The sequence below is a fragment of the Lupinus angustifolius genome, chromosome LG13, assembly GCF_001865875.1.
Source record: "Lupinus angustifolius cultivar Tanjil chromosome LG13, LupAngTanjil_v1.0, whole genome shotgun sequence".
NCBI classification, from domain to species: domain Eukaryota; kingdom Viridiplantae; phylum Streptophyta; class Magnoliopsida; order Fabales; family Fabaceae; genus Lupinus; species Lupinus angustifolius.
The window spans coordinates 8,237,930-8,263,882 of NC_032021.1; the positions used below are offsets into that span (position 1 = coordinate 8,237,930).

General features: G+C 31.2%; 2 protein-coding genes across 2 annotated transcripts; both read right to left on the bottom strand.

Annotated features, from left to right (window-relative positions):
- LOC109363557 (protein DETOXIFICATION 49-like) lies at window positions 8,183-10,520 on the bottom strand. Its single transcript, XM_019609818.1, has 3 exons — window positions 10,482-10,520; window positions 10,060-10,125; window positions 8,183-9,372 (listed from the first exon to the last, which is right to left on the bottom strand). The coding sequence occupies exons 1-3, from the start codon at window positions 10,518-10,520 to the stop codon at window positions 8,449-8,451; spliced, it is 1,029 nt and encodes a 342-aa protein (XP_019465363.1). The 3' UTR covers window positions 8,183-8,448.
- Window positions 11,158-13,120, bottom strand: LOC109363415 (protein DETOXIFICATION 49-like). The gene has a single exon (XM_019609672.1). The coding sequence runs from the start codon at window positions 12,993-12,995 to the stop codon at window positions 11,421-11,423; it is 1,575 nt and encodes a 524-aa protein (XP_019465217.1). The 5' UTR covers window positions 12,996-13,120; the 3' UTR covers window positions 11,158-11,420.

Genomic DNA, 25,953 nt, shown 5'->3' on the forward strand with positions numbered 1-25,953 from the left:
ACACCCTCATACCTTCGAGATTCCAAATGGCTAATCAAGGTATGTTCTCCATCTTCACCATGAAATCAATTAGGGTTTCTTCGGTCTGGATCATGGTTGTTCCATTTCGGTTTATGTATGGGCATAAACATTATGTTAACGGAACAAAATCATGATCACTAGGACTTCCACGTTCAATCTGAAGATTACAAATGGAGAAATTCTCCAACATTTTTGTCTTAAAGCTAGAGAATATAATAGTATAAGAGAAGAGACTGAAATTATATATAGAATATAACCACATAACCATTCCTTATATAATAGAATTGGTAATCAATTACAATTACAAATATCTACACCATCAAGTTGTTGTATACATGTCTCGGATGCACAACTTGTGAAGTGAATTGCAAATATTTATGCTTGACAACTTTTGTTTTTTTTTTTGTCCTCAGAGTATTTTCTTGCCCTACATATAATGAACTAATCTCTTTTAATGTGTGTGACTGTCATTTTCAACAAGTATCATTCCCAGGAATCAAATCCATGAGTTCGTGACCTTTTGATCAACCTGTAATCTAGTGGAACCTTACACAATTAGACCAATGTCTTGTTGGTTACAATTTTTCTTAGAACATCTCCAGTTGTTGTCAGACTTCACAAAATGATATCAAATTAGCTTTGATTCTAACTTCTCTTTGATAGCATGTCTATCCACTAGGTTGATAAAATCATGTTGGACTGAGTTGTTAGCAACTGAAATCACCACTTCGTTATCATAATGAAGATTCATCTCACCTTTAGGGGCAAAACCAAGATCATTAAGTAGTTTCTTGATTGAAAGTAGCTCATTAATTACTTAGCCATTTTAGGAAATTTAGCCTATGCACTTCACCTTGCCACAATCTTCTTTTTCTTTGCTTCTCCATGTAACAAGATTTCCTCCAACAAATCTAAGGTAGATAAACGTGTATATTATGTCTATAACACTTTCTCCCCAATCTGCATTTAGTCATTATTCTAGGAGAACTGACTTACTTTTCAATATGCTTCATCTATAGAAGCTTACTAGAAGTGAAGGTTATATTTGACCAATGACTAAAGGGTATACTTTGGCTCATATATGTACCCCTTTTACTACTCTACATGTATATGCTTTTGGCACAAATAGAGACCAGTGTAAAAAATGGAAGTATTAGATGCATGGTTTTAAGATAAGATCAACCTTGAATCTGGAGTATGTAACAAATGGAAGGAGTTAGAACCTTAGGGATGGGGAATGTTCGTGCTCAAAGAGAAGCTACAGTTGCTGAAGGGATGAATACCTTAAGCAATGGAACAAAAATTGTGTTGGTTTGATTGACAATGCAAATGCAAAGGTTCATATATGAGCTTGACCTATTAAGCGAAGCCAGGCCAATGAACGCTGAGGGAAGACAGAACTGTGGGTGGAATTTTAGAAGCTTTAAAATGATAGATAATGTTATTTTCATAAAATCAAGATTGAGATGATTAAAAGAGGGAGATACAAACTCCAATTAATCTCACTGGGTGATGATCAACAATAGGTGGATTCATTGTTTCAAAATGTGGACTAGATAGAGTAGCAATATGGCTAGTATTTGATGATCACAATTGCATCTCCTGATTTATTGTGATATGATTGTGTAGGGTTGTAGTACAATCGCACAATCGCATTGTGCTGTAATACAACCACATCAAATTAAAAAAATATTTTTTAGTGAGAGAAATTCAAATAACACAATGACCTCGATATAACCACAATTGTAATCACGTCTATAATTGGAATTTAAAAACATTAGTTTATTCATAAATGAACATGTTGATGTTTGCCTTAATTTAGGTGGGTATTGCATGAAAACACACAGAATGAGTCGAGCAGCCCAAATTGTCAATGATATGTTCAAAACACATGAAATATTTTAAATTGGTGCAAGATATAGAAAAGAACTTTGTCCAATATATAATCTAGGTCTATCTCTTTATTCTAATTTAAGCAATGCAAGACTTATTACAACAATATATTTCAATGATCTATCATTAAGGATATTAGAGGAGCTCCATCCTTAGAGATTATATTTACTAATATTTTATGTAACGTTTATTGCCAGAAAAAAATCTTATACTGATGATGAAGAGACTATTATCAATATTTATACTTAATCTGAGCAAGCTAAATACAAGGCCATGTGTGCGAAGGTGTACGGTACTGGACCGATAGTTCAAGAGGAGCCCAAATAGATTTTACATACACAATTAGTACATGATAAATATGTTATTATTTTATACAAAACTTACTTATAGTTCCATAGGTACTGATGGTATTCGTAGCATATTAAAATATGACACATGTTCATACTCACATGTCACATCATTATATAATAGTGTTAAATTTCTCTCTTTCTCTGTTTTATTTTATTTGCAATTAAGAAAATTCTTCTCTCTTCAGTCATAACCTTATGAGTAAAAAAGTAAGAGTGCAGGACAACCTCATAAGACCCTTATCAGTCATTCTATCTTTTTTTTGTTGGATTTATTACTCAAGTCATAATATATGGGATTTAGAACTATCAAACACTGTTTTTCTTTGCTGTGAACATGGCAATGGGCATAATAGTGCCGAAAATATTTTGGAGAACTTGATGATGGGTATGAAAGATCAATTTTTGATGAAGATGAAAACAACACTCGAAGGTGAGCTTTTGTTTTTCCTTCCAGTGTTGGCTTAGATATAAGAAAAAGAGTAGTAGTGTAAGTGTCCAATACTAATTATGTGATAAAAATATACATGTGTCACCTTTTAATAGGTCACCAATATCATTAGTACATGAGGAACTGTATGTAAGTTTTGTCCTATTTTTTTTTGTTACGTTTTAGATCAATTGTTTTATCAATTATTATTACTTTACACATAAATTCATTCAATATTTTGTTGGTCATAATAATCATTGTTTTATATTATGAAAAATTGTATTGGACTAAGATCTTGAAAAAAAAGTATATTGCATGTTATAACAATTTGTTTGAGAAGTATTTTGTTTAAATTTATTGTAAAATTGATATAATTAAATTCACCTCACAACCCTCTGGATCTATTGGTACCACAGATAACTTGAAGGCAAAGCTCACAGCCCTCTACCTGGTTTACGTATCTCTTGGAGTAAAGGCTACAAAAATATTATTTGCATGATTGACTCCAATGACTCTCTATCTCTAATCCTACACAATTCTCCGACTACCCATGCTTATTCCTCCATAATCTGTGCTATCCGTGACCAGCTGCAACAAGACTGGCAGATAAAGCTTCAACACATTCTTCATTAAGGTAATTATTGTGCCGACTTCTTAGCAAAACATGGGTCCTCTAATGACCATAATATCTTGATTTTTTATTCTCCCTGCCAGGTGCTCACAAGCATGTTGCTAGTAGACGCTATGGAAGTTTTATTTTTAAGGCGTTAGCACCCTTTTTTCTTTCTTTTTTTCTCATTCTACCAAAAAAAATTTCACCTCACACTTAGTTTGGACTTTCAATTTTATTTTTGATATACAAAATTTACATGATTATATTTTTTTTAATTTTGGATTCCAAATTTTTTTCCTACACCTAATCTATAGATATGAGGATCGGCTCTCATTAAATATCTACTTAACTAAACTTATGGAAGAAGATGTGATAGTTAAGTTGATTGAATATGATTTTTATTTTTTATATTTACAAACTTCTAGTGTAAAGAGAATTGAGCTCTTGAAAAAGTTTCACAAGTTAGTTTTCAGATATTCTAAGTATATATATCTAACATAGATATTAATATAAAAAAGTATCTACATCCAACATTACTCCAATAAATAATTAAAATGTAAAAACTGACATGCATGCATGAAGGTGAATGGAATGTGGGCACCTAACAACTAAAGATGTCATGCTTTCTGCTACTTACGATCAATACTGATAATAAAGTTCATTCATTAAAAAAAGTTGATTAAAAAATGTAAACTTAATTTCTATTTTAAACTTTAAACCTTTCCATTCATATTTTACTTAAGAGTTGGGTTAGGATTTAGGCAGTGCTCTAAAAGCAATTCTTAAGTAATATAAGATAAGTAATATTTATTTACTACTTCAAACAATATCATTAAAATACTTCTTTAACATTTGTTTAGTTTGGCAATATTTAGTCAACTTTAATTTCTTAACACTCCAACCCTTACTACGGTATTTCTCTGTCTTATTTTCTTAAGGAATTGACAAAATTGCTCTTCTCGCATGTGTAAGGGAAACTCAAAAGGATATAGTATATATTAGCCGCACTTTTTAATTAAGTCCAGAAATGATTATCCAACAATATCACCATAATATTAAGAGTGTAATATTTATACACTGTCATAATACAATATAATCAGTATATTATTTATTATTTATTTATATTATTTTTATGATGAATCAATAACGATAAAAAATGAATGATGGTGATGAACTCGTAATGTATAAAACTTTTACAAAGTTAGAATATATACCTTTTCTCTAATATTAAACCATTAAAATATGGAGAAGTTAAATTCCTCCGTACAAACCATGTTTGTGCATATATAATCTAGGAAATGTTATAAAAACAAGGTCAACCATTTTTTGTGAATATATACAATCTAGGAAATGTTATAAAAGCAAGGTCAACCATTTTTTGTGAATATATAATCTAGTAAATGTTATAAAAGCAAGGTCAACCATTTCTTTAAAAAGTTTAAAACATATGCATTGACAACAATATATCACCCACCGTTGTTTTATAATAATTTTGTTTGAAAGTCAATGGTAGTTAACATATGAATGGTGAAAATTTGCTGACAGTGTAAAAAACATTTATACTGTCGATGTATACATATTAAATCATTCTTTAAATGTGTGTCAGATGTATCAATTTCTAAACCAGATTTTTTATAAAATTAATTGATGTCTAATCAAATGATATCTCGTTGACTTTTTATAACCATGAATTCTTAATATGCATGATATTTGATTCTCAAACTTTATTTCCCCTTAACTTGCATGTACACAGAGTACAGCATGCATTATCTTATATTCTGTTGTTTAATTTTATTTTATTCATATATTACTACAGTGTTCCTAATTCCCTAATTAAGGTAGCTCTGATTATAAGCATATGCTAAATGACTATAACTAACATGATGTGTCATAAACAAATAAATAAAAAGTCAATTTATTCATTGTCAACCATTATAATACATATTGTTGTCATAAACAAAAAAGTTAAAAGTCAATTTGTTCATTGTCAACCATTATAATACACATTGTTAACACAATTAGCAATAAGATCATGAAATAAAAAAAATTATAATGACACAAATTAAACTTGGTTGACCTATAGACAACAACAAAGAATTATTCACGATAAACCCGACGAATTGAATATTATTCTAACCTATAAGCTCGTCAAAATCCTGTCAAATTAGTAAGGGCAAGTATTTTAAATTGTACTTTCCAATATCCTCACAATCACAATATTATAGTTTTGGAAATCAATACAATAATATTGTGATCGCAATTCTGGTCTTATCAACCACATTTCGTGTAATTTCCCACAATTTTAATAAATGCAACCACCGCCACAATTTAAAGCAGTGGCAAGCACAAATGAAGAACATGATTAGTTTACATTGACTTGTATAAACTTAATTAATTTGCTAATTTTATTAAAATATTTCTTAATCATCCTCACAGGGAGGCTCTTTGACTTTAACATCCTCCTAGCCAATCCCTTAATTTTTGACTTTTTGTTTCTAATTTGAGAACTCCCCAAATTTGATCTTGTTAAATGTTACGTATCTACTTTGCAATCTTATCATCAATGTTGTATGGAATAAAAATTATGATAACATTAGTACTTGCACAAATATGATGCCTAGGCCAAGCTTATTAAATATGAAAAAGAATAATTGACTTTATACAAATCATGACAACGGTGCACATTTGGCACATATTATTTCCTATATTCTTTATTACTAACCGATTACTCACAATTAAAAAAAACAGTTAAATATATTTTACTTACCTGAAAATATAAGAGAAAACTGATATCAAAGTATATAATTTATGCTAGCCTTTGATATGACAATAAAAAAGGTAAATAGTCAACTTAACCTAATGATCAAAACCCATAACCAATGTATTAAACCAAATGTTGTAAAATCCGAGCCGGTCAAACCGACAAAAGTCTCATATCAGGTTTAACCGATTTAAATGGTTAAACTGTTTGGTTTGACCAGTTTAAATGGTTAAACCGTTTGGTCTGAACGGATGATTTTATACGTTATATATAAATGTAAAACTTTATATAATTAATAATTATGTATAATTATATTGAAGTAATAACATCATTGTCTTTTTTGGATAATAGTAAAATAAAATATTATAGCAGTGTTCCATTTTTTTTTATATTTTTAAGTGAATCGTCCGGTTAACTTCCCGTTTTAATTCAGTTTAACCAGGTTTAACATGGTCGGACCAGAATTTCCCCGATTCAAAACAGTCCAATTCTGATTCGGTTAAGATTGCAATACAGAGCTATTTTTAAGTCTGTTCAGTAATTAGACCGGTTGGACCATCCTGTCCCATTCTTCCAACACTAATTTAAACAATGCAATTGTCCTTTAACATAAGGTCTGTAGAAAAGGAATTGTAGTAGAATAAGCTGCCATCCAATAGTTCTCTATCAACTTCATTCTCTTTAGTAAGATAGGCAAAGTAAACAAAGATAAAAGTGATTCCCAAATTCCAATATGGAACAAAAATCTCTTATACTAAATCATATTCCAACTAATAATAATAAAACAAAAATGATAATAATAATAAATATTTAATTTTTTAATTAAATGACATATTTTTAGGAGAGGATTGGTTTAGGATAATAAATATTTGTTCAGTTATTGTTATTGTTACTATCAAGTGTCAATTAAAATGAAAGCAAGAAAGCTAAGAAAATAGGGTGAAAGATTTTGTTCCCCACAAGTCTCGGAGTTAATTAACTCTTCATAAGAATATGTTTCACCAGTTAAATCAATTTAGAACCTTAGCTGCAACTTGCACTGCCCCGTCACTTTGAAAATCTGAATATGCATATACTCCTACGCTTATCTGCAAAAAAGTTCTCATCCCATTTTGTGCTAAACTAATAGGAAATTGTTATTTCAAAATGCGTTTAAAGGTAAAAATTGTTCACTTAAAAATTCTTAAAAGGGACTTCTTTCAAATTGTTGCCTAATAGAGTTCAGAAAATAACTCATATTTCACAATAATTGCTTGGATTCAAGTCTCTTATCCATATAATAGTGTGGTATAACATGAATGGTAAGGACCCTATCAGATATCGGGAGAGAGAAGTGTATGGAAAAAAAAAGATATAATATGATATTTTTATTATTTGGATGTAATGTGATAATACTTTTATCTTTAAATATAAAAGCAAAATCAATAACTTGTTTCTTTAATACCTTAAAAGGTTCTTTTCCAACTTCAAGTGCCAAGACCATGCAATGATAGTACCGAAGATTTTTATTTAGCATCAATAAACAAGAAAGGTCAATAGTGTTCATAGTGAGACATAAACAAAGACAGCTAGTTACTTGTAGTTTCAACATGTGGATGAGATAATGTACTATTTTATATCCTCTAATACATAGTTACAATATCATTTACCAAAGGAATAAATAAATTTCAAAAAATGTGTAATTCATGCCCAAAATAAAGTGCCAGGCTGGCTGCTATGCATAAATAATAGTCCCAAATTGCTAAGTCATTTTCAATATATCAAGAAATTCTTAAAACACCCATATGAATTTGATTTAAGTTTTGATTCTTTCACATTTTGTCCTTCCATTATTTCTCATAATTTGTCAAATAGAACTTTCAGTAAGGATTGTAATAATCTGATTGTAGCTCTTATAATGCCTTCTTTTTAAGGAACATGAAGAAGTAAAAGATGACAAAACGTAATAAAATAATGAAACAATTCAGTAAGAAACATAGATTATGAAATGAGTGTCTCTTCTGTTTAAAGCTGATAAAAAAAGGTACATTACAGAAATAATGGTTTTTCCTAATTCCCTAATTCTCATCATGATACCCAATGCTCTGCAAAATGCAATGCAGTTTCCCAACCAACCCTTTTCATCACCCCTATACAGGTAAAGACAAATTCCTGAATATTTTGGCCACTTATTCTCTTGTCTTTTTCTCTATTTCTTAGATTTTTGCTTGTCTTACATAATAAGAATTTTTTGTTACATAAAAATTCACAGTCCGAATCCAACCTGGACCCGGATAAACGTAAACACTAGGCTCATAAAGCGCTTACAGAGACACGAAGAGTAATTAAAGTATTAAACCAAATAGTATGGTATTATGACATTGGATCCATGTTTGTGGTTGTATTAAATCAAGTAGTTATCATTTTCATGTGAATTTACTAATAATGGCAAAAAATCTTCCTTGCTTTCAACCTTGGTAGCCTTCTTCTCATCATCAACAACCTCTTCTTGATTCTCATAAACTTCACCACCACCTCCAATTCCTGTTAGTTTCTCTGATCTTTGAGCCTCAACTTCCCAATCTGTTTGACTCAGAACCACCAACATAGTAATAGAACATGAACCCTGAGCAGCAAGTAAGCCAAGCCATAAACCTTGAAAATCATAACCAGCAAAGAAAGCTAGCCAAACTGACACAGACATTCCCACAAGATAAAAGCATCCCAAGTTGATATTTGCACCAACTTTAGGCCTTGCTGTGCCTCTTAGAATCCCACAACCTGTTGTTTGTGGACAATTTCCAAGCTCACAAAGACCTATTATAGGTAACACCAAAGATGTCAATTTTATAATATCTTTATCACTTGTGAACATGCTAGCCCAAATGTTCCTAACCATAAGGGCAAAAACAAGGGCTGAGAGTCCTGATATGAAGCTGCAAGAGAGGCCCACAATTGCAGTAAGTCTTGCTTTTGAAGGCTTTTGTGCACCTAACTTGTTCCCAACCCTTGTGGAAACACTAAAGCTTAGTGATGATGGAAAAATGTAAAGCAAAGAAGTGGTTTGAATCAAAATGCCCATTGATGCAACTGTTGCAGTTGGGTTAATCAAATACCCACAAAGCAAAATCATGATCTCATACCACCACCATTCAAGGCACACAGAAATGCAGCTTGGGATAGCCAAATTGAGAAGAGGCTTCCATTGTGTGAAGCATTCATGAGTAAAACCACCCCATGTTTTCTTATGAGTGCCAGAGAAAAAGATGTATAGAATCAAAGAAGCTACAAGGTTGAAATTTGTCCACACCCCACTAAGAGCAACACCCTTTTTTGGATAATAGTAAAATAAAATATTATAGCAGTGTTCCATTTTTTTTTATATTTTTAAGTGAATCGTCCGGTTAACTTCCCGTTTTAATTCAGTTTAACCAGGTTTAACATGGTCGGACCAGAATTTCCCCGATTCAAAACAGTCCAATTCTGATTCGGTTAAGATTGCAATACAGAGCTATTTTTAAGTCTGTTCAGTAATTAGACCGGTTGGACCATCCTGTCCCATTCTTCCAACACTAATTTAAACAATGCAATTGTCCTTTAACATAAGGTCTGTAGAAAAGGAATTGTAGTAGAATAAGCTGCCATCCAATAGTTCTCTATCAACTTCATTCTCTTTAGTAAGATAGGCAAAGTAAACAAAGATAAAAGTGATTCCCAAATTCCAATATGGAACAAAAATCTCTTATACTAAATCATATTCCAACTAATAATAATAAAACAAAAATGATAATAATAATAAATATTTAATTTTTTAATTAAATGACATATTTTTAGGAGAGGATTGGTTTAGGATAATAAATATTTGTTCAGTTATTGTTATTGTTACTATCAAGTGTCAATTAAAATGAAAGCAAGAAAGCTAAGAAAATAGGGTGAAAGATTTTGTTCCCCACAAGTCTCGGAGTTAATTAACTCTTCATAAGAATATGTTTCACCAGTTAAATCAATTTAGAACCTTAGCTGCAACTTGCACTGCCCCGTCACTTTGAAAATCTGAATATGCATATACTCCTACGCTTATCTGCAAAAAAGTTCTCATCCCATTTTGTGCTAAACTAATAGGAAATTGTTATTTCAAAATGCGTTTAAAGGTAAAAATTGTTCACTTAAAAATTCTTAAAAGGGACTTCTTTCAAATTGTTGCCTAATAGAGTTCAGAAAATAACTCATATTTCACAATAATTGCTTGGATTCAAGTCTCTTATCCATATAATAGTGTGGTATAACATGAATGGTAAGGACCCTATCAGATATCGGGAGAGAGAAGTGTATGGAAAAAAAAAGATATAATATGATATTTTTATTATTTGGATGTAATGTGATAATACTTTTATCTTTAAATATAAAAGCAAAATCAATAACTTGTTTCTTTAATACCTTAAAAGGTTCTTTTCCAACTTCAAGTGCCAAGACCATGCAATGATAGTACCGAAGATTTTTATTTAGCATCAATAAACAAGAAAGGTCAATAGTGTTCATAGTGAGACATAAACAAAGACAGCTAGTTACTTGTAGTTTCAACATGTGGATGAGATAATGTACTATTTTATATCCTCTAATACATAGTTACAATATCATTTACCAAAGGAATAAATAAATTTCAAAAAATGTGTAATTCATGCCCAAAATAAAGTGCCAGGCTGGCTGCTATGCATAAATAATAGTCCCAAATTGCTAAGTCATTTTCAATATATCAAGAAATTCTTAAAACACCCATATGAATTTGATTTAAGTTTTGATTCTTTCACATTTTGTCCTTCCATTATTTCTCATAATTTGTCAAATAGAACTTTCAGTAAGGATTGTAATAATCTGATTGTAGCTCTTATAATGCCTTCTTTTTAAGGAACATGAAGAAGTAAAAGATGACAAAACGTAATAAAATAATGAAACAATTCAGTAAGAAACATAGATTATGAAATGAGTGTCTCTTCTGTTTAAAGCTGATAAAAAAAGGTACATTACAGAAATAATGGTTTTTCCTAATTCCCTAATTCTCATCATGATACCCAATGCTCTGCAAAATGCAATGCAGTTTCCCAACCAACCCTTTTCATCACCCCTATACAGGTAAAGACAAATTCCTGAATATTTTGGCCACTTATTCTCTTGTCTTTTTCTCTATTTCTTAGATTTTTGCTTGTCTTACATAATAAGAATTTTTTGTTACATAAAAATTCACAGTCCGAATCCAACCTGGACCCGGATAAACGTAAACACTAGGCTCATAAAGCGCTTACAGAGACACGAAGAGTAATTAAAGTATTAAACCAAATAGTATGGTATTATGACATTGGATCCATGTTTGTGGTTGTATTAAATCAAGTAGTTATCATTTTCATGTGAATTTACTAATAATGGCAAAAAATCTTCCTTGCTTTCAACCTTGGTAGCCTTCTTCTCATCATCAACAACCTCTTCTTGATTCTCATAAACTTCACCACCACCTCCAATTCCTGTTAGTTTCTCTGATCTTTGAGCCTCAACTTCCCAATCTGTTTGACTCAGAACCACCAACATAGTAATAGAACATGAACCCTGAGCAGCAAGTAAGCCAAGCCATAAACCTTGAAAATCATAACCAGCAAAGAAAGCTAGCCAAACTGACACAGACATTCCCACAAGATAAAAGCATCCCAAGTTGATATTTGCACCAACTTTAGGCCTTGCTGTGCCTCTTAGAATCCCACAACCTGTTGTTTGTGGACAATTTCCAAGCTCACAAAGACCTATTATAGGTAACACCAAAGATGTCAATTTTATAATATCTTTATCACTTGTGAACATGCTAGCCCAAATGTTCCTAACCATAAGGGCAAAAACAAGGGCTGAGAGTCCTGATATGAAGCTGCAAGAGAGGCCCACAATTGCAGTAAGTCTTGCTTTTGAAGGCTTTTGTGCACCTAACTTGTTCCCAACCCTTGTGGAAACACTAAAGCTTAGTGATGATGGAAAAATGTAAAGCAAAGAAGTGGTTTGAATCAAAATGCCCATTGATGCAACTGTTGCAGTTGGGTTAATCAAATACCCACAAAGCAAAATCATGATCTCATACCACCACCATTCAAGGCACACAGAAATGCAGCTTGGGATAGCCAAATTGAGAAGAGGCTTCCATTGTGTGAAGCATTCATGAGTAAAACCACCCCATGTTTTCTTATGAGTGCCAGAGAAAAAGATGTATAGAATCAAAGAAGCTACAAGGTTGAAATTTGTCCACACCCCACTAAGAGCAACACCCTTGAGTCCCAAGTTAAGATGAGAGACAAGTAAATAGTTGATGGGTATGTGAAGGAGAATTGAAAAGGTGGCACAAAGGGTTAGAGGCAGAGTAATGGATTGGGTTCTAAGGTAAATCCTTAGAGGGTGTAAAAGAGATTGTGCTATGAGATCAGGAATGGAATAAAAAAGATATGATTGTGCATGTGTGGCTATACCTTCATCCTGGCCACAAAAAAGAAGTATTTGCTTCATGTAAAGCCAAAGAATAGTTATAGGAATAGATGTCAATAGAAGCAAAAGTATTGTTTTCTGAAGACATAGTCCTAAAAGAGTGAACCTTTTTGCACCAAATGCTTGACCACAAATGGGTTCCATTCCAACTGCAAGACCAGAAAGGATTGAGTAGCCAGTGATGTTTGCAAAACCAAGTGCTAATGAGCCACCTGCTAAGGCTAACTCACCAAGGTGGCCAAGGAAAAGCATTGAGATCATTGAACGGCAATAGAGAAGTAGACCAGTTAGTATCATAGGGAGAGCTATTTTGTTTATGGAAATCATTTCCTTCAATGCATCAGAGATATGGGTTTTGTTTTGTTCTTGTTTTGAGATCAATGGTTTGGTGAGCATGTTGTTTTGTTGTTCTAAGTCTTTAAAGTTGCATTGACACATGGTTACTTTCTCCTTTTGTGTCTGTATAAAGGAGGAAATTAGTGTTGAAGAGAGTTTGAAACAGAGAGGGAATGATAGATGGAGACAGTGAGATTTGAGGAATGAGAGAGATGGGATTTGTGAAAGGGTTGTGTTGGGTTTTATATAGAAATTGTCATAGGACTTTGTGGTGAGAGAATAAGTTTTGAATGGAGCACTAAATGCTAACTAGGAGGAAATCATGAGATTATTATATACTTGTCTATAATAAATATATCACATGTCATAAAGTTTGACATCTTCTGATTGTATTTTTAGTTTTTGTTATAAAAATATTATCTTGTTGAAAAGTTGTATAATTGGTAGGAGCGAAAATGGTTTCGACTAAACCACGAAACCTGTGGAACCGAACCAAATTATAAAACGTGGGTTGGTTTGGATTCATGGTTGATTCGGTTTTTTGAAGGAATCGTTTAAGTTTGGTTCGGTTCATGGTTTTGAAAAATTAAGGAATTGTTTGAACCAAATCAAATCACATAAAGACATTGAATAATGTTGTTAATTCTTCATATAATTTTATGGCTTAAATTAGGGGTGAGCATGGATCAATCTTACCTACTGACCCGGTTTGACTCGATCATTATCTGACCCGAATAAGTTCGATTTTCAAAAATAAGACTCAGTCAATATTTGAGGTCGGATAAGGAACAACCATAACCCGATCTATCTCATGATCATTCATTCATCATGTTTATAATTGTGTACAAAGTAATAATATATATTTGATCAAAAATATAATTAATTCTCTAATTTGTCCATACTATATATGATTAATAATTAAAATCTTATGTCATGAAGTTGACAAACAATGTCAACTATATTTTGGAATCGAGGTCGTTTGTCGACTTTAGACCTTGGCTCAATATCATAAATGAGGTTGTTTGTCTACTTCAGACGTTGATTGTTTAACTGATATTAAATCTTCTAATTTTTAAAGTTGTCAACATAAGTCTCGATTCAATAGTTGAGGTTGAAAGTTGATTTTAACCAAGATTTAATCTACAAGCAATGTAAAGCAGATTTTTTTTCAAAATTTCATAAATACCATATTTTCAAAGATGATAAATAGCCTCACAAATGTATAATTCATGGTGTCATGTAAGTTTCCATTTATATTTATATATATATATACATATATATATATGTATATGTATATGTATATGTATATATATATATATATATGTATATGTATATGTATATGTATGTGTGATGATAAGCATTCAGCATTGTGATGATAGTATAAGATAGTAAAAATGCCAAGTAATGAGTGTCTATGAAATTAAGGCATGTGAAGCTAAAAAGACAAATTGAGTTAATTTATATGTGTTGGGTGATTGTCTTAAGATTGTGAAACTATTATTTTTCAAAATAAAATTTACTTTTTTCATCCTTAAAAAAATGCTCTTAAAACATTTGTAAATATTTCCCAATGAAAGAGTACATTTGAGACCAAAAAAAATGTGCTCCCTATATATTAAGAGTGATGTTCGAGCTAAGGGTGAAAACAACAACACACACGGCGGAATTAATGCATAATAAAAACATTGGATTTTTTTGCATACAGTATTGTTGTTGTTAGGTTTAGGAATTCCAAATGACAATACCACACAATGAAGTAAAGTGAATAGGAAGAGATTGATTTTATATTTAGTGACAAAATGTGGTGCCAAACTGCCAGTAAACATAGTTGCCATTATTAGGTATAGACTATGACAATATGGCATCAAGAGTGCAGAGGCTTTGAATATAAGCAGGTTGGGGGCGGTGGCATAGAGAATTATGGAACACATGGTTTTCATTGAGTGTAAAATGTATACACTGACAGTGTAAAAATTTATACACAGTCAACAGTCAGTGCATCATCCATCATTCATTTGCAATATTTTTAGTTAAAAGTCAATAATAACTAAAAATCAATGATGGATGGTATAGTGACAGTGTAAAAAACCTTTACACTGTCGGTGTATATATCTTTCTCCCTTTCATTTTCCACAATTTCCAATTTTGTTATGGGTATAACTTTATAAGGAATTGGTCCTTTTAAGATTCGGGTCTTTCAACAAGTGTAGCTTCTAAATCTAACGAGACCTTATGTTATTAGATCAATATTTTTTTTCGTACATTTTTGAATTTTGATATGAATGGAATGTCCCCAAAACATATATTTTTTTGGTATTACTAAGAGTATTTTTTCACTTTTTGGATAAGAAACTAATCTCTTCCGAGCTCGTGACTATCTCTTCCAACAACTTCCGCTTCCAACAAATTGAACCATCAACTTTAGAAATATTGTAAGATCTTACACTACTAAACCAACTTTTTCCTAAAAACATATATATTCATCATTTAACTTTAACACATCCATCTTATCAATGGCCACAAGTCAATTCAACTGGTGAGAGGGTCCACCTGATTCCTCCAATCTGGAAGGACCATATGCATTAATAAATTTCTAAATATGGAAAGAACTTTTCACTTTCAATATTTCTTATATCTTTACATAGTATTTGGTCATGCTGTATGCAACATTTTGAGATCTGATAATTGCACATTGTTTCTGGACCTTTATATATATTTTTACTATAGAGTATAGATAACTGATCAACAAAATATTCTACAGGTTTTCTTAGGTAATTGATTCACACATTTAGCCTCACAAACATACACAAATACATACGTGATACGCCACATCTGAAGAGAGGGAATATCACATTTCCTGGGACCGCACAGTGGTTTTTATGATGAACTGAACTATCTAGCATTTTGGAACAGTAAAATGATTTCTTATCTTTAAGTAAAAGTATGCATATATGTTATTATATATAAAAAATGTATTTTCTAGACCAGAATAACAAAACAACAACGCTTAAAATTATCAGGGTTTTGTGGCGCTTTCTATGTGAGTGTAATAGTACATAAAGTTATATTCAAATTTAACAGCGCTCAATAAAGCAAACACCGTCGTTAAATGTCTATTGTCTAAGTAAGACAATATCTCTCTCAGACATTATATCAAACACATGACATGCATGTCTAATCCCATCACATTTACAATAGATTTGTTAAATCACCAACGACTTCAACTACATTCAACATTAATAGATTCTAATATTATAAAATAACATATGAGTAATGTGATCTTATGAAAATTGTTCATTTTTTCTCCTCCAATGTTCACCATGGCCAAAAACCTAGAACATCATAGCTGCATAAATGTACACTGTTAGTTAAGAGAAATAAATGAGCTATAAAAATAAGATAACGATTTACCTTGTGCTTGAAAAGAAAAACAAAAAATTGATAACTTCACCATAGTTGCATAACTTCACAACAAATAAATAAAGATCACACTGTTAGCGAAGAGAGAAATAAATGAGCTAAAATAAGATAAGGATTTACCTTATTCTTAAAGAGAAAAACTAAAAATAAAAAATCGATAACTTGCTTGAAGAGATAAACTAAAAAAAAGAGAAGAAAAAAAGTAAGTTATAGAGAAGAAGAAAAAAAAAAGTAGGTGAAATAATAAACTAAGTGATATGTATTCTTTTATAAGATTTTATTTTTGAATTTGAAAAGATAACACATTTAACAGCGTTTACCGAAGAAGTGATGTTAAATATATGAAGTATGAGCTTTAACCGCGCTTGATTCAATAAACACTGTTAAGAATAATACTTTAACAACGTTTTCTTCGATAAACGTTGTTAAAGATAACAACTTTAACAACGCTTATTGAAGAAGTGATATTAAATATATGAAGTATGACCTTTAACAGTGCAGGCTTCAATAAGCGCCGTTAAAGATAACAAAAGATAACACATTTAACAACGCTTTCTTTAATAAGTGTTGTTAATTCTCTTATGCTTTATATTTAGGGAATGAAGTATCTCCTTGTATAAGGAGATAAGTTATCTCCTTATATAAGGAGATACATTATTCTCTTATATTTAAGACGTTCAACACATAAGCGCGATTAAATGAGCGTTGTTAAATATCAATTCTGACATAGTACTATTTAAAATTTTAGACAAAATCTTTGTAAATTTAGTAACTTATGTAGATTTCAATGGTTGAAAGTCAAGTGGATCTTCAATTTTATATCACTTAATAAATGAGTTCATGTTTTACTTTTTAATTTGATGCTAGTAAATATAAAATACAAAGGATGAGAATGTATTTTTTTTGTCTACTAGTTTGTGTCACGCATATCACTAAATAAAAAAATATAGTTGTTGGTTATGCAATCGATAGTGTATGACTTTTATATTGTTACTATATTATTTATAATTTATATTTAATTATTATTAATTCTTTAAAAAAAGTAATATAAATGAATGGTGAAAAATATACTAATTGTGTATAAATCTTTATACTAACAATACATAAATATTAAACTTATTCATTTTAGTGGGGTACATGTAAATACCATAATTAGAATTGAGATGAGTTGATCCTTGAAATGGAATATGAAGGGAATGGTAAGTTTATAAATTTGTAATTAATTTAACTTAAATATAATAAAATTTTGGATCTTAATTTTTTTAGTACCACATTTTGGAATTTAGATTTAGTATTGGACTCTCCGATACTAGATAAGATCTTAGTGCTTTGGCCTTGCTATTGGACAAGTTGTATGTTGGTGGTCTACAACCAATAATCTACCAACAAGTATTTTGTTAGAATTTTTAAGTGTGAGTTATTATGTGGATAAAAGAAGTGTTATTGAAAAAGAATGGATCAATTTGAAGTTCATATAAATAATAAGATTCATAACTTAATACCTTAAATTTTTTGAATTAATATCAAACTCACTTATATAATTCTTCACTTAGCTCATTTATTCACCGAAATAAACTCTCTTAAAATTAAGAGGTTGAATGTAAATATTTATGTGTACCATTATATAAAATCAAAACTTTTGAGAAAAGAAATATATGTAGTTATGGTAATTTTCTATATTACTCATTCGCACTAAAAAATTGTTATAATAATGAATTTAATAAGTAATTGTTCCTCCATTTAATTTTATAATTGCTACCATGATTCAGAAAAATAACATAAACATATTATAGAACCATGATGTTGTTCATTGTATATTTCTTTGTGCCCACTTTGACAATATGGATGTACATAAAGAAATCTTCACCTATTACAATTTATGACATTTTCTTCTCCTTCTCTCAATCCTTTTGGCACAATCTCCACATCACCAATTCTTCACTTTATAGCTTCTCTCTCTTTCTCTTTAATCCCAATATCTCCCTTTTTTTATATTTTTTCTCGTAATTCCTTACTAACTTGAAATGGTTAAAGTTCTATTCTTTTTTTTCATTCTAAAGATTTTATGCACTTTTGGGCAACTTTATAAGGTAACCCTTTTTAGTTTTCTTCATTTCAATTGTTTTCCTTTAGTCATTTTAGTTGATTATCTTTGTCTTTATGTAAGCAGTTTTCATTTCTTAATTTGATTTTGTAGTGAATAATGATTTTAAATCAAAAAGTTCATACTTTTGAAGAGATGTAAAACACAATGAGATAAAAAAAATTGTTGATTTGGAAAGTTAATTCTTTTATATGAATGTCTAGTTTGTAAAGATTATACACTTAGTCTCAAACAATAGAAATTTAGGTTGAGACATAGGAGTAAAGAGGATCAATGATTGTACACTCTATCATACTAAAATTGTACACTAATAACATAGCATATTAAAATTGTAGACAATAATCATCTCATCAAGATATGCTTGAAAACGTGACACTATATAAGTAAGGCTTCATTACACTTTCGGTCATTTATCTTTTATGGTTGTGTGACTTTTGTTTCCTCCATTTTATTTTAATGATTTTTAATCTTTCAATTTTCTAAATTGTTCACTATTAGTAATCATATAACCTACTTATAGATTGTGAATGGCCGTCCAAAACTCCAAGTGGTATGCAACAGGACCTATAAATGGCTGATATCAATTTTGAGTGTTAATTTGTGCATTGTTAGCCCATATTCCTCCATCATAATTAACCATTAACAATTTTAATAATTAAGAATTTTATTATTTTAAATAATTAATATTTTTTTGTCTGTAGGTACACAATTGGACGTCAATTGTGAATATCTTAGCTACATAACCATGTTCTATGAGCTAAATAAATTAAAGATTGACATATAGACTAATAATACAAACAAAGCATTGATTTAGTTGTGTAAAGTCTTGTTAGATCCCAAAAAAGATAAAATGGTCAAGAGTTTAATCATTGAAAGCAACACTTGTTAGGAAAGACAATCACACACCCAAAAAAGAATAATTTCTTACTCATGAGGAATAATATCTTTTACAATAGCAAAAAAAAACTAACAATCACTTAAAGCCACACAATTACAGTGGACAAAACTTACATTCAAGTATATTAAGTAATGCTTTTAACTATAATAGGAGAACCACGTTCAAATTCCTCACTCACAATGACAGAAAATAAATGCATACATATGATTTGACATTTTTTTTTTAAGATATAAAATGATGATATTTTTATTTCTATGTATAAGTACAAAAGTGATAATTTGTCTCTCTATTACTGGAGAGAATCCTTTCATATTTCATGAGAGTTAGGATTCTCTCCAGTAATGGAGTGACAAATACAAGAAGAAAAAATAATATGATTTGATACTTTTATCCTCAAGATATAATAAAATGACATTTTTATCATTATGTGTAAATACAAAAGTGATAATTTGACTCTCCGTTATATATTAGAGAAAATCTTTTCCCATTTCATCCGAAAATCGATTTTACAGTATAGACGCTTATGACCTCTCCCTCTATGCCCTGCAGTAATGATTCTTCTAGCAATACGGCCTTTACTACAACAATGTTGTCCATAGATCAAATTTTTTAGTGGATTGGATTTCACATCAGAATGGCATAAACCACAAAGTTTCTCTATTGAGAGAGAAGTCTAATTTATATTCTTGGAACTTGGCTATTTTGATGATTCTTTAATGAACTGTTAATGGAGACTTTTAGATGTGAAATAAAAAACTTCTCATATAGGATGAAGAAGAGACTTTGAAAGAGTTTATAAACTTTAAATGTTCCTTAATGGGTGTGCTCTAACGGGTATAATAAGTTTTATAGTAAGTGAGAACTCACACAAACAAAACCCCATGCACACACCACCTCCTTGAGCTTGGGCTCAACAATTTTTAATTTTTGGATGTATGGCTAACCAAGTGAACACATGCTTGGAACGCGTGTGGCTGAGTCAGCAAACAATTGGAGATTGAGGGAGATCAGGTTGTGCAACTATTGGACACCTCCTAACCTTCAGATCTTGTGGCCGTTTAGGATGAGATCATTCATCTGGGCTGCTGGTTCAATGTGGTCGTTGGAGGCCTCAACCTATAAATAGAGGCCTCATACATTCATTTTATGGAAAAGTGAGAATATCGAGAATCGACATGAGTAGTTAAATCTTGAGTATTTCGATAATTGGCACTATAGTCATATTGTGAGATTGATCTCTTATAGTGTAGAAAGAATTCAAAAATAGAGAATTGTGTTGTTTTATCTTAGGGATGATATGATTGATAGTTTGTTTGTACATTTTAGACAGTGTCACAAACTATTTTAAAGATAGCAAAACCTAGTCATGACTCAACCAATAATAATAATTTGATGCCTCCTGAATAAAGGCCATGGTTCTAGCCCAACAGTTGAATTAATCTATTCTTCAAGCAAGGTTTCTTAACCGATTAAAAGGTATTATGAGGCTATGAGCAGGATCCCACAGAAAGGAAACTTCTTGAATATTGACTGATTTTCAAATTTTGGCCACATGAAGAACAAAATAAAATCACAAGAAAAAACACTATTCTTAACTGCTCACGGGATGTATAGGAATGAATTTCACAAAAAAGTTACATTACTAATGAAGAATCATTTTAATACCTTACTTTTCTTTTCTGTGGTGCATAATATCTATACTATACTTAAAAAATACTATAATATGAGTATAAAAATAACATCTTACTTTACCTTCTTTTTCTTTTTGTTTGTTGAAATAGTTTTCCCATGGATTCTATTGTCACCATCTTCGCAGCATTTATTATAAGTAATCTTATGTTCCTTTTTTGTCCCACATGGATATTCTTCGGGTTAAAAGTTATCATCTGATGTGGACAAAGCATTCTTTCGGTGCAACCTTTTTTGAAGATTTGGAAAATTCCATAACTGATGAGGAAGCAAAGTCCTAAACTAGGACTTTATCTTCAAAGTTTAAAGAACACAACCCTGGTCAATGGCCACAAACAACCCAATATGCATCAGAGACAAGTGAAGTAGGACAACCTAATATTTGTTTTGTACAAGTCCTCTGTCACCCTTTAGGTAATAAACTAATCTGATCCGTGATTACTTCGTCCAATTAATCCACTCACATGAATCAAATCTTTGATATTTTAACCATTCTATAAATCTAGTAGAACATACACCACTTGACCAACACATTCTTGGTAACCCAATATGAATATGAGACAAGTGAAGTAGGACTTTAAGAATGGAATTTTTGACGTGGTGTACCTAATGGATTAAAATAAAGTGTATACTAGACAATGATTTAATTGTGTCCGGGATATTAAGTTTTTTTTATTGTTTATTGATGTATGAACACATATGCTTCAAATATGTGCTTATGCTAATTCATTTGAACATGAATTGATTAGTACTCTCATATATTTCATTTTTTTATTATAAAAACATAAATGGCATTAAAATAAAGAAACATGATATCATGGTGAAGAAGCCCGACATACAATGGTACGTACGTACAAACAAATTATGGGGTGGAGCAAATTCGATGTCACCGTAAATAATTCTTAAGAAAATTATAGTCAGGTTGAAACAGTCAGACATATAATTTTAGAGAATAAAGTATTTGATTCATTGTATAAAGAGATAAGTTATATCTTTCAACTATTAAATTATGATATTTTTCCTGTATTTTTTTAGTTTTTAAAAATACTTTTATAGAAAATGATTAAATATGACACATATCATTAAATTTTAATAGATAATTTATTTCCTAAGATTACGATGATGTTCTTTTGTTCTCATAATTTTAATGCATGTATCGTGTTTCTTCCAATTAATGCATGGATCATGTGTCATTCGAAGGTAAGAAGCATTCGGATCTTCATTCCTCTTTCATTTTTATTTTAGTTTTTGATAATATCTATATGGAGTTAGTTAGATCATGGCGTGCAGAACTGCAGATAAACTACACTTAAATTTGTAATATACTTGCAAGTATGAAAGTAACTTCAAGTCCAAAATAGGAAAGATTACTAAAGTAATTATTCCCTCCTTTAATAGGATCCTTTTAAGAGATTTATATCTTGATCCTTTTCATATGATCTTTTCAAATTTTTAAGTGAACAATATCTTATTTACTCGTGTACCCCCAAAATGCGAGAGAGTAAAAAATTTACAAGTTTTTAATTTATTTAATTAAAAACAATTAAATATCTAGACTCTTAAATTTTTTAAGGTATTATATGTCAATATCTATGTTTAGTATTGGATACCATCTACATTATTTTCATTACTTTAATTGTTTTTATTTTTGCCAAAAGATAGCTTCATCAATCAGCATGTAGTGGAAAGAGAAAATGAGTCAGTAGTGTCTTTAACGTTTTTTTTTTGCCAAACCAGCTAAATGTAATTCTATCATTCTTTTTATAAAATAGATATTATTTTAATATTTTTTCATACATTTATTTCTAATACCGCAACATTCTTATACATGTTACATTAAGTTTATTCTTTTACTAACATTTTATCATTTAATATTTAGTCTCATATAATATTTTAGGTCTTATAGTTGTGTGGTAAAACTTTCCCTTAAGCTATGTTTGGTTGGGGTGAAAGGGGAGAAAAGAAAGTGGGAGGAATAAAAGAGAAAGGAAAAGATTTTTTTTTCATTGTTTGGTTGCATTGAAAAGAAGGAAGGAAAGAAAAAAATTGGTGGGGCCTCATGTATTATGTTTTCTCTTTGTTACCCGAGAGAAAAACATATAGAAAAAATTGTACCAGAATCGATTGTCCCAAAGTATGTCATAAACCATGTTCCAAACCAATGACAATGAAATAAAAAAAGAAAAAAAATAAGAAATATTTTAGTTTTTAATTCACTGCATGTTTTCATTGGTTGGTTTAAGCCATGATTTGAGACATACTTTGAAATATCATTTATTTGATAGTACAAAGAAAATATCATTATTAATAATAATTATATTATTTTCTCTTCACTTTCCTTCCATTTTCTATCATACCAAACAACTAAAAAATTATCACATTTTCTACCCATTTTCTTCTCTCAAGTTTTCCTTCCTCAACTTTTCTTTCTTGACTTTTCTTCTCTAAGCCAAACACAATGTTAAAGTTTGATATTGATTGTCAATTATCTAACACAACTTTATCCTTTTATCTAAGTTAGGAGTGCTACAAGCACATATAAATTTGTTTGAAAGGAAGGTCATACAACATTCAACTGAAAACATAAACATCATAACATAGGTTATAAACCATGAGGACATTCTTCATGTGGTTAAAAAGAAGAAGCAAATTTGAATCTTTATATAGTTCACAATCATTTTGATTATCCAACAGCTTAGGAACAAAATTGTTTTTTAGAATAAACTTTTTATATGGACATAGCGATGGAGCTAATCTACTTAAAATTCTTGGAGCATTCTAAAAGTAAGGAGTGCAACTTTTGATTCTTCTTATGTGAAATAATTATTAAACCCTTTAAATTGTATTACTTCTTGTTAATTTCTTTTTAGACTTGTATGCACTGGAGTACCACTTATTTTCGTCATCCTCATTTTTTTAATAAAATCCGGCTTTATTTGCTGATAAAAAAATAACATGCATATTAAGCATTGTGTAATTAACAAGAAAGGGCCCAAGTCTATATTGTAGATCTGTTTAACAATAGGAAGCAAACCCACATCCAGAGTACTTAGACATTGGTTGCTTACTTGGACATTGGTGTTTTGGTGGCTTCTAGAATGGGAAAAGAGGAAAATAATTGGTATTGCTCAGATTGATAAAATTTATTTTCGTCCGTAGATAATGTTCTATCCTTCTATTAGTTGATGGCTTGAAGTAAAATCTGATAAACATGAGTCAATTATGTAACAATGGTGTGTGAGAAGCTTATTAGCCAATATTCATACTGGCCACGCATTAGCAGATGAATCAGATCAGCATGGGCAGACTCAGCTAGGCCACACATCAGCAGATGTATCAGATCAGCATGAGCAGACTCAGCCAGGCCACGCACCAGGCACACAAGGCGCATCAAGCAGTGCACTAGGTGCACAAGGCGCATCAGGCCACACACCAGGCGTACAAGGCACACCAAGCCACGCACCAGGCGCACAAGGCGCACCATGCACATCAAGTCATGTACCAGGCGCTCCAAGCACTCTTGGCCATACACCAGGCACTCTTGGCCATACACCAGGAACTCTTGGCCACACATCAGATCATGCCAAACCACATGCATCAGCATGCTGGATCAATCTGGCCCAAGCAATATGGGCTAAGAGGAATTGGTTAACTTATTGACCAAGCAACAAATATTCTATTTTAGCATGTGCTTAATTAAATATAATTATTTTGTTAGGTAAGTAAGAGTTAGTTATTGGTTGATAGAATTCTATAAATAGAATTCAACCCTCTTCTTGTAATTAATTCCTTGAAAGATAGCATGCTGGATCAATAAAAGTCTTGAGGTATTCTTTTATCTTGTGCATTAGAATTCCTTGAAAGAATTCTTCAATCTCTTTGTGCAAGAAGCATTCAAATTCTATTATGGTATTAGAGCTCTTCTGCTACATTCAATGTCTTCAATCAATCCCTCAATGGCATCAACAAATTCAACAGCCGAAAAACTGCAAGATAGCATCTCCCCTTACATTGTCCATCCATCAGAAAATCCAGGAATTGCTCTAGTGTCACCAGTGTTAAATGGCAAAAATTATCACCAATGGGCAAGAGCCATGAAAGTGAGCCTTAGCACCAAGCAAAAGCTGCCATTCATAGATGGATCCATACTCATGCCACCTAAAACAGATCCTATGTATCCAGCATGAGAAAGAGCCAACAATATCGTCATTTCTTGGATCAATAGATCAGTATCTCCTTCTATATCACAGAGTATCCTCTAGATCGAAAAGGCATATGAGGTTTGGGAAGAATTAGAAGAAAGATTTTCCCAAGGAAATCTTTTCAGAATTGCAGAGCTACAAGAATCCATTGCGAATTTTAGACAGGGTGAGTTGAGTATATCAGATTTCTTCACCCAATTAAAGATCTTGTGGGATGAGTTGGACAATTTTAGGCCTCCACCTAAGTGTACCTGTATTGCTCTACCTGGAATCAAGAAATGTAGAATTGAGGATAAGGTCATCAAATTTCTTAAAGGTCTCAATGATGCATATGGATCAGTCAGATAACAAATTATGCTACTCGAGCCTTTGCCAAACATGAGTAAAGTTCTTTCTCTGGTGACTCAACATGAATGATAGATATATGGTCAAGAATCTGACCCCAAAATAATGACAGTAGGAGGACCTTGGAGAAGAGGAGGTTTTTGAAATAGAGGTAAAACCCAAATAGAGGATTTGGAAGAGGCTCGAATAGTAATTCATTTGGAAAATGATCATGGAATAAAGGATCAAATGGTGGGAAATTTTGCACTCATTGCAAGAAGAATGGCCACACAAGTGAAGTATGTTATAAGCTACACAGATTTCCACCCAACTTCCAATTCACAAGAGGAGAACAAATCAATTCCATAAAAACTGATAAGGATGATGCTAACAATCCTTGTAAGAATGAATAGCAGAGGAATC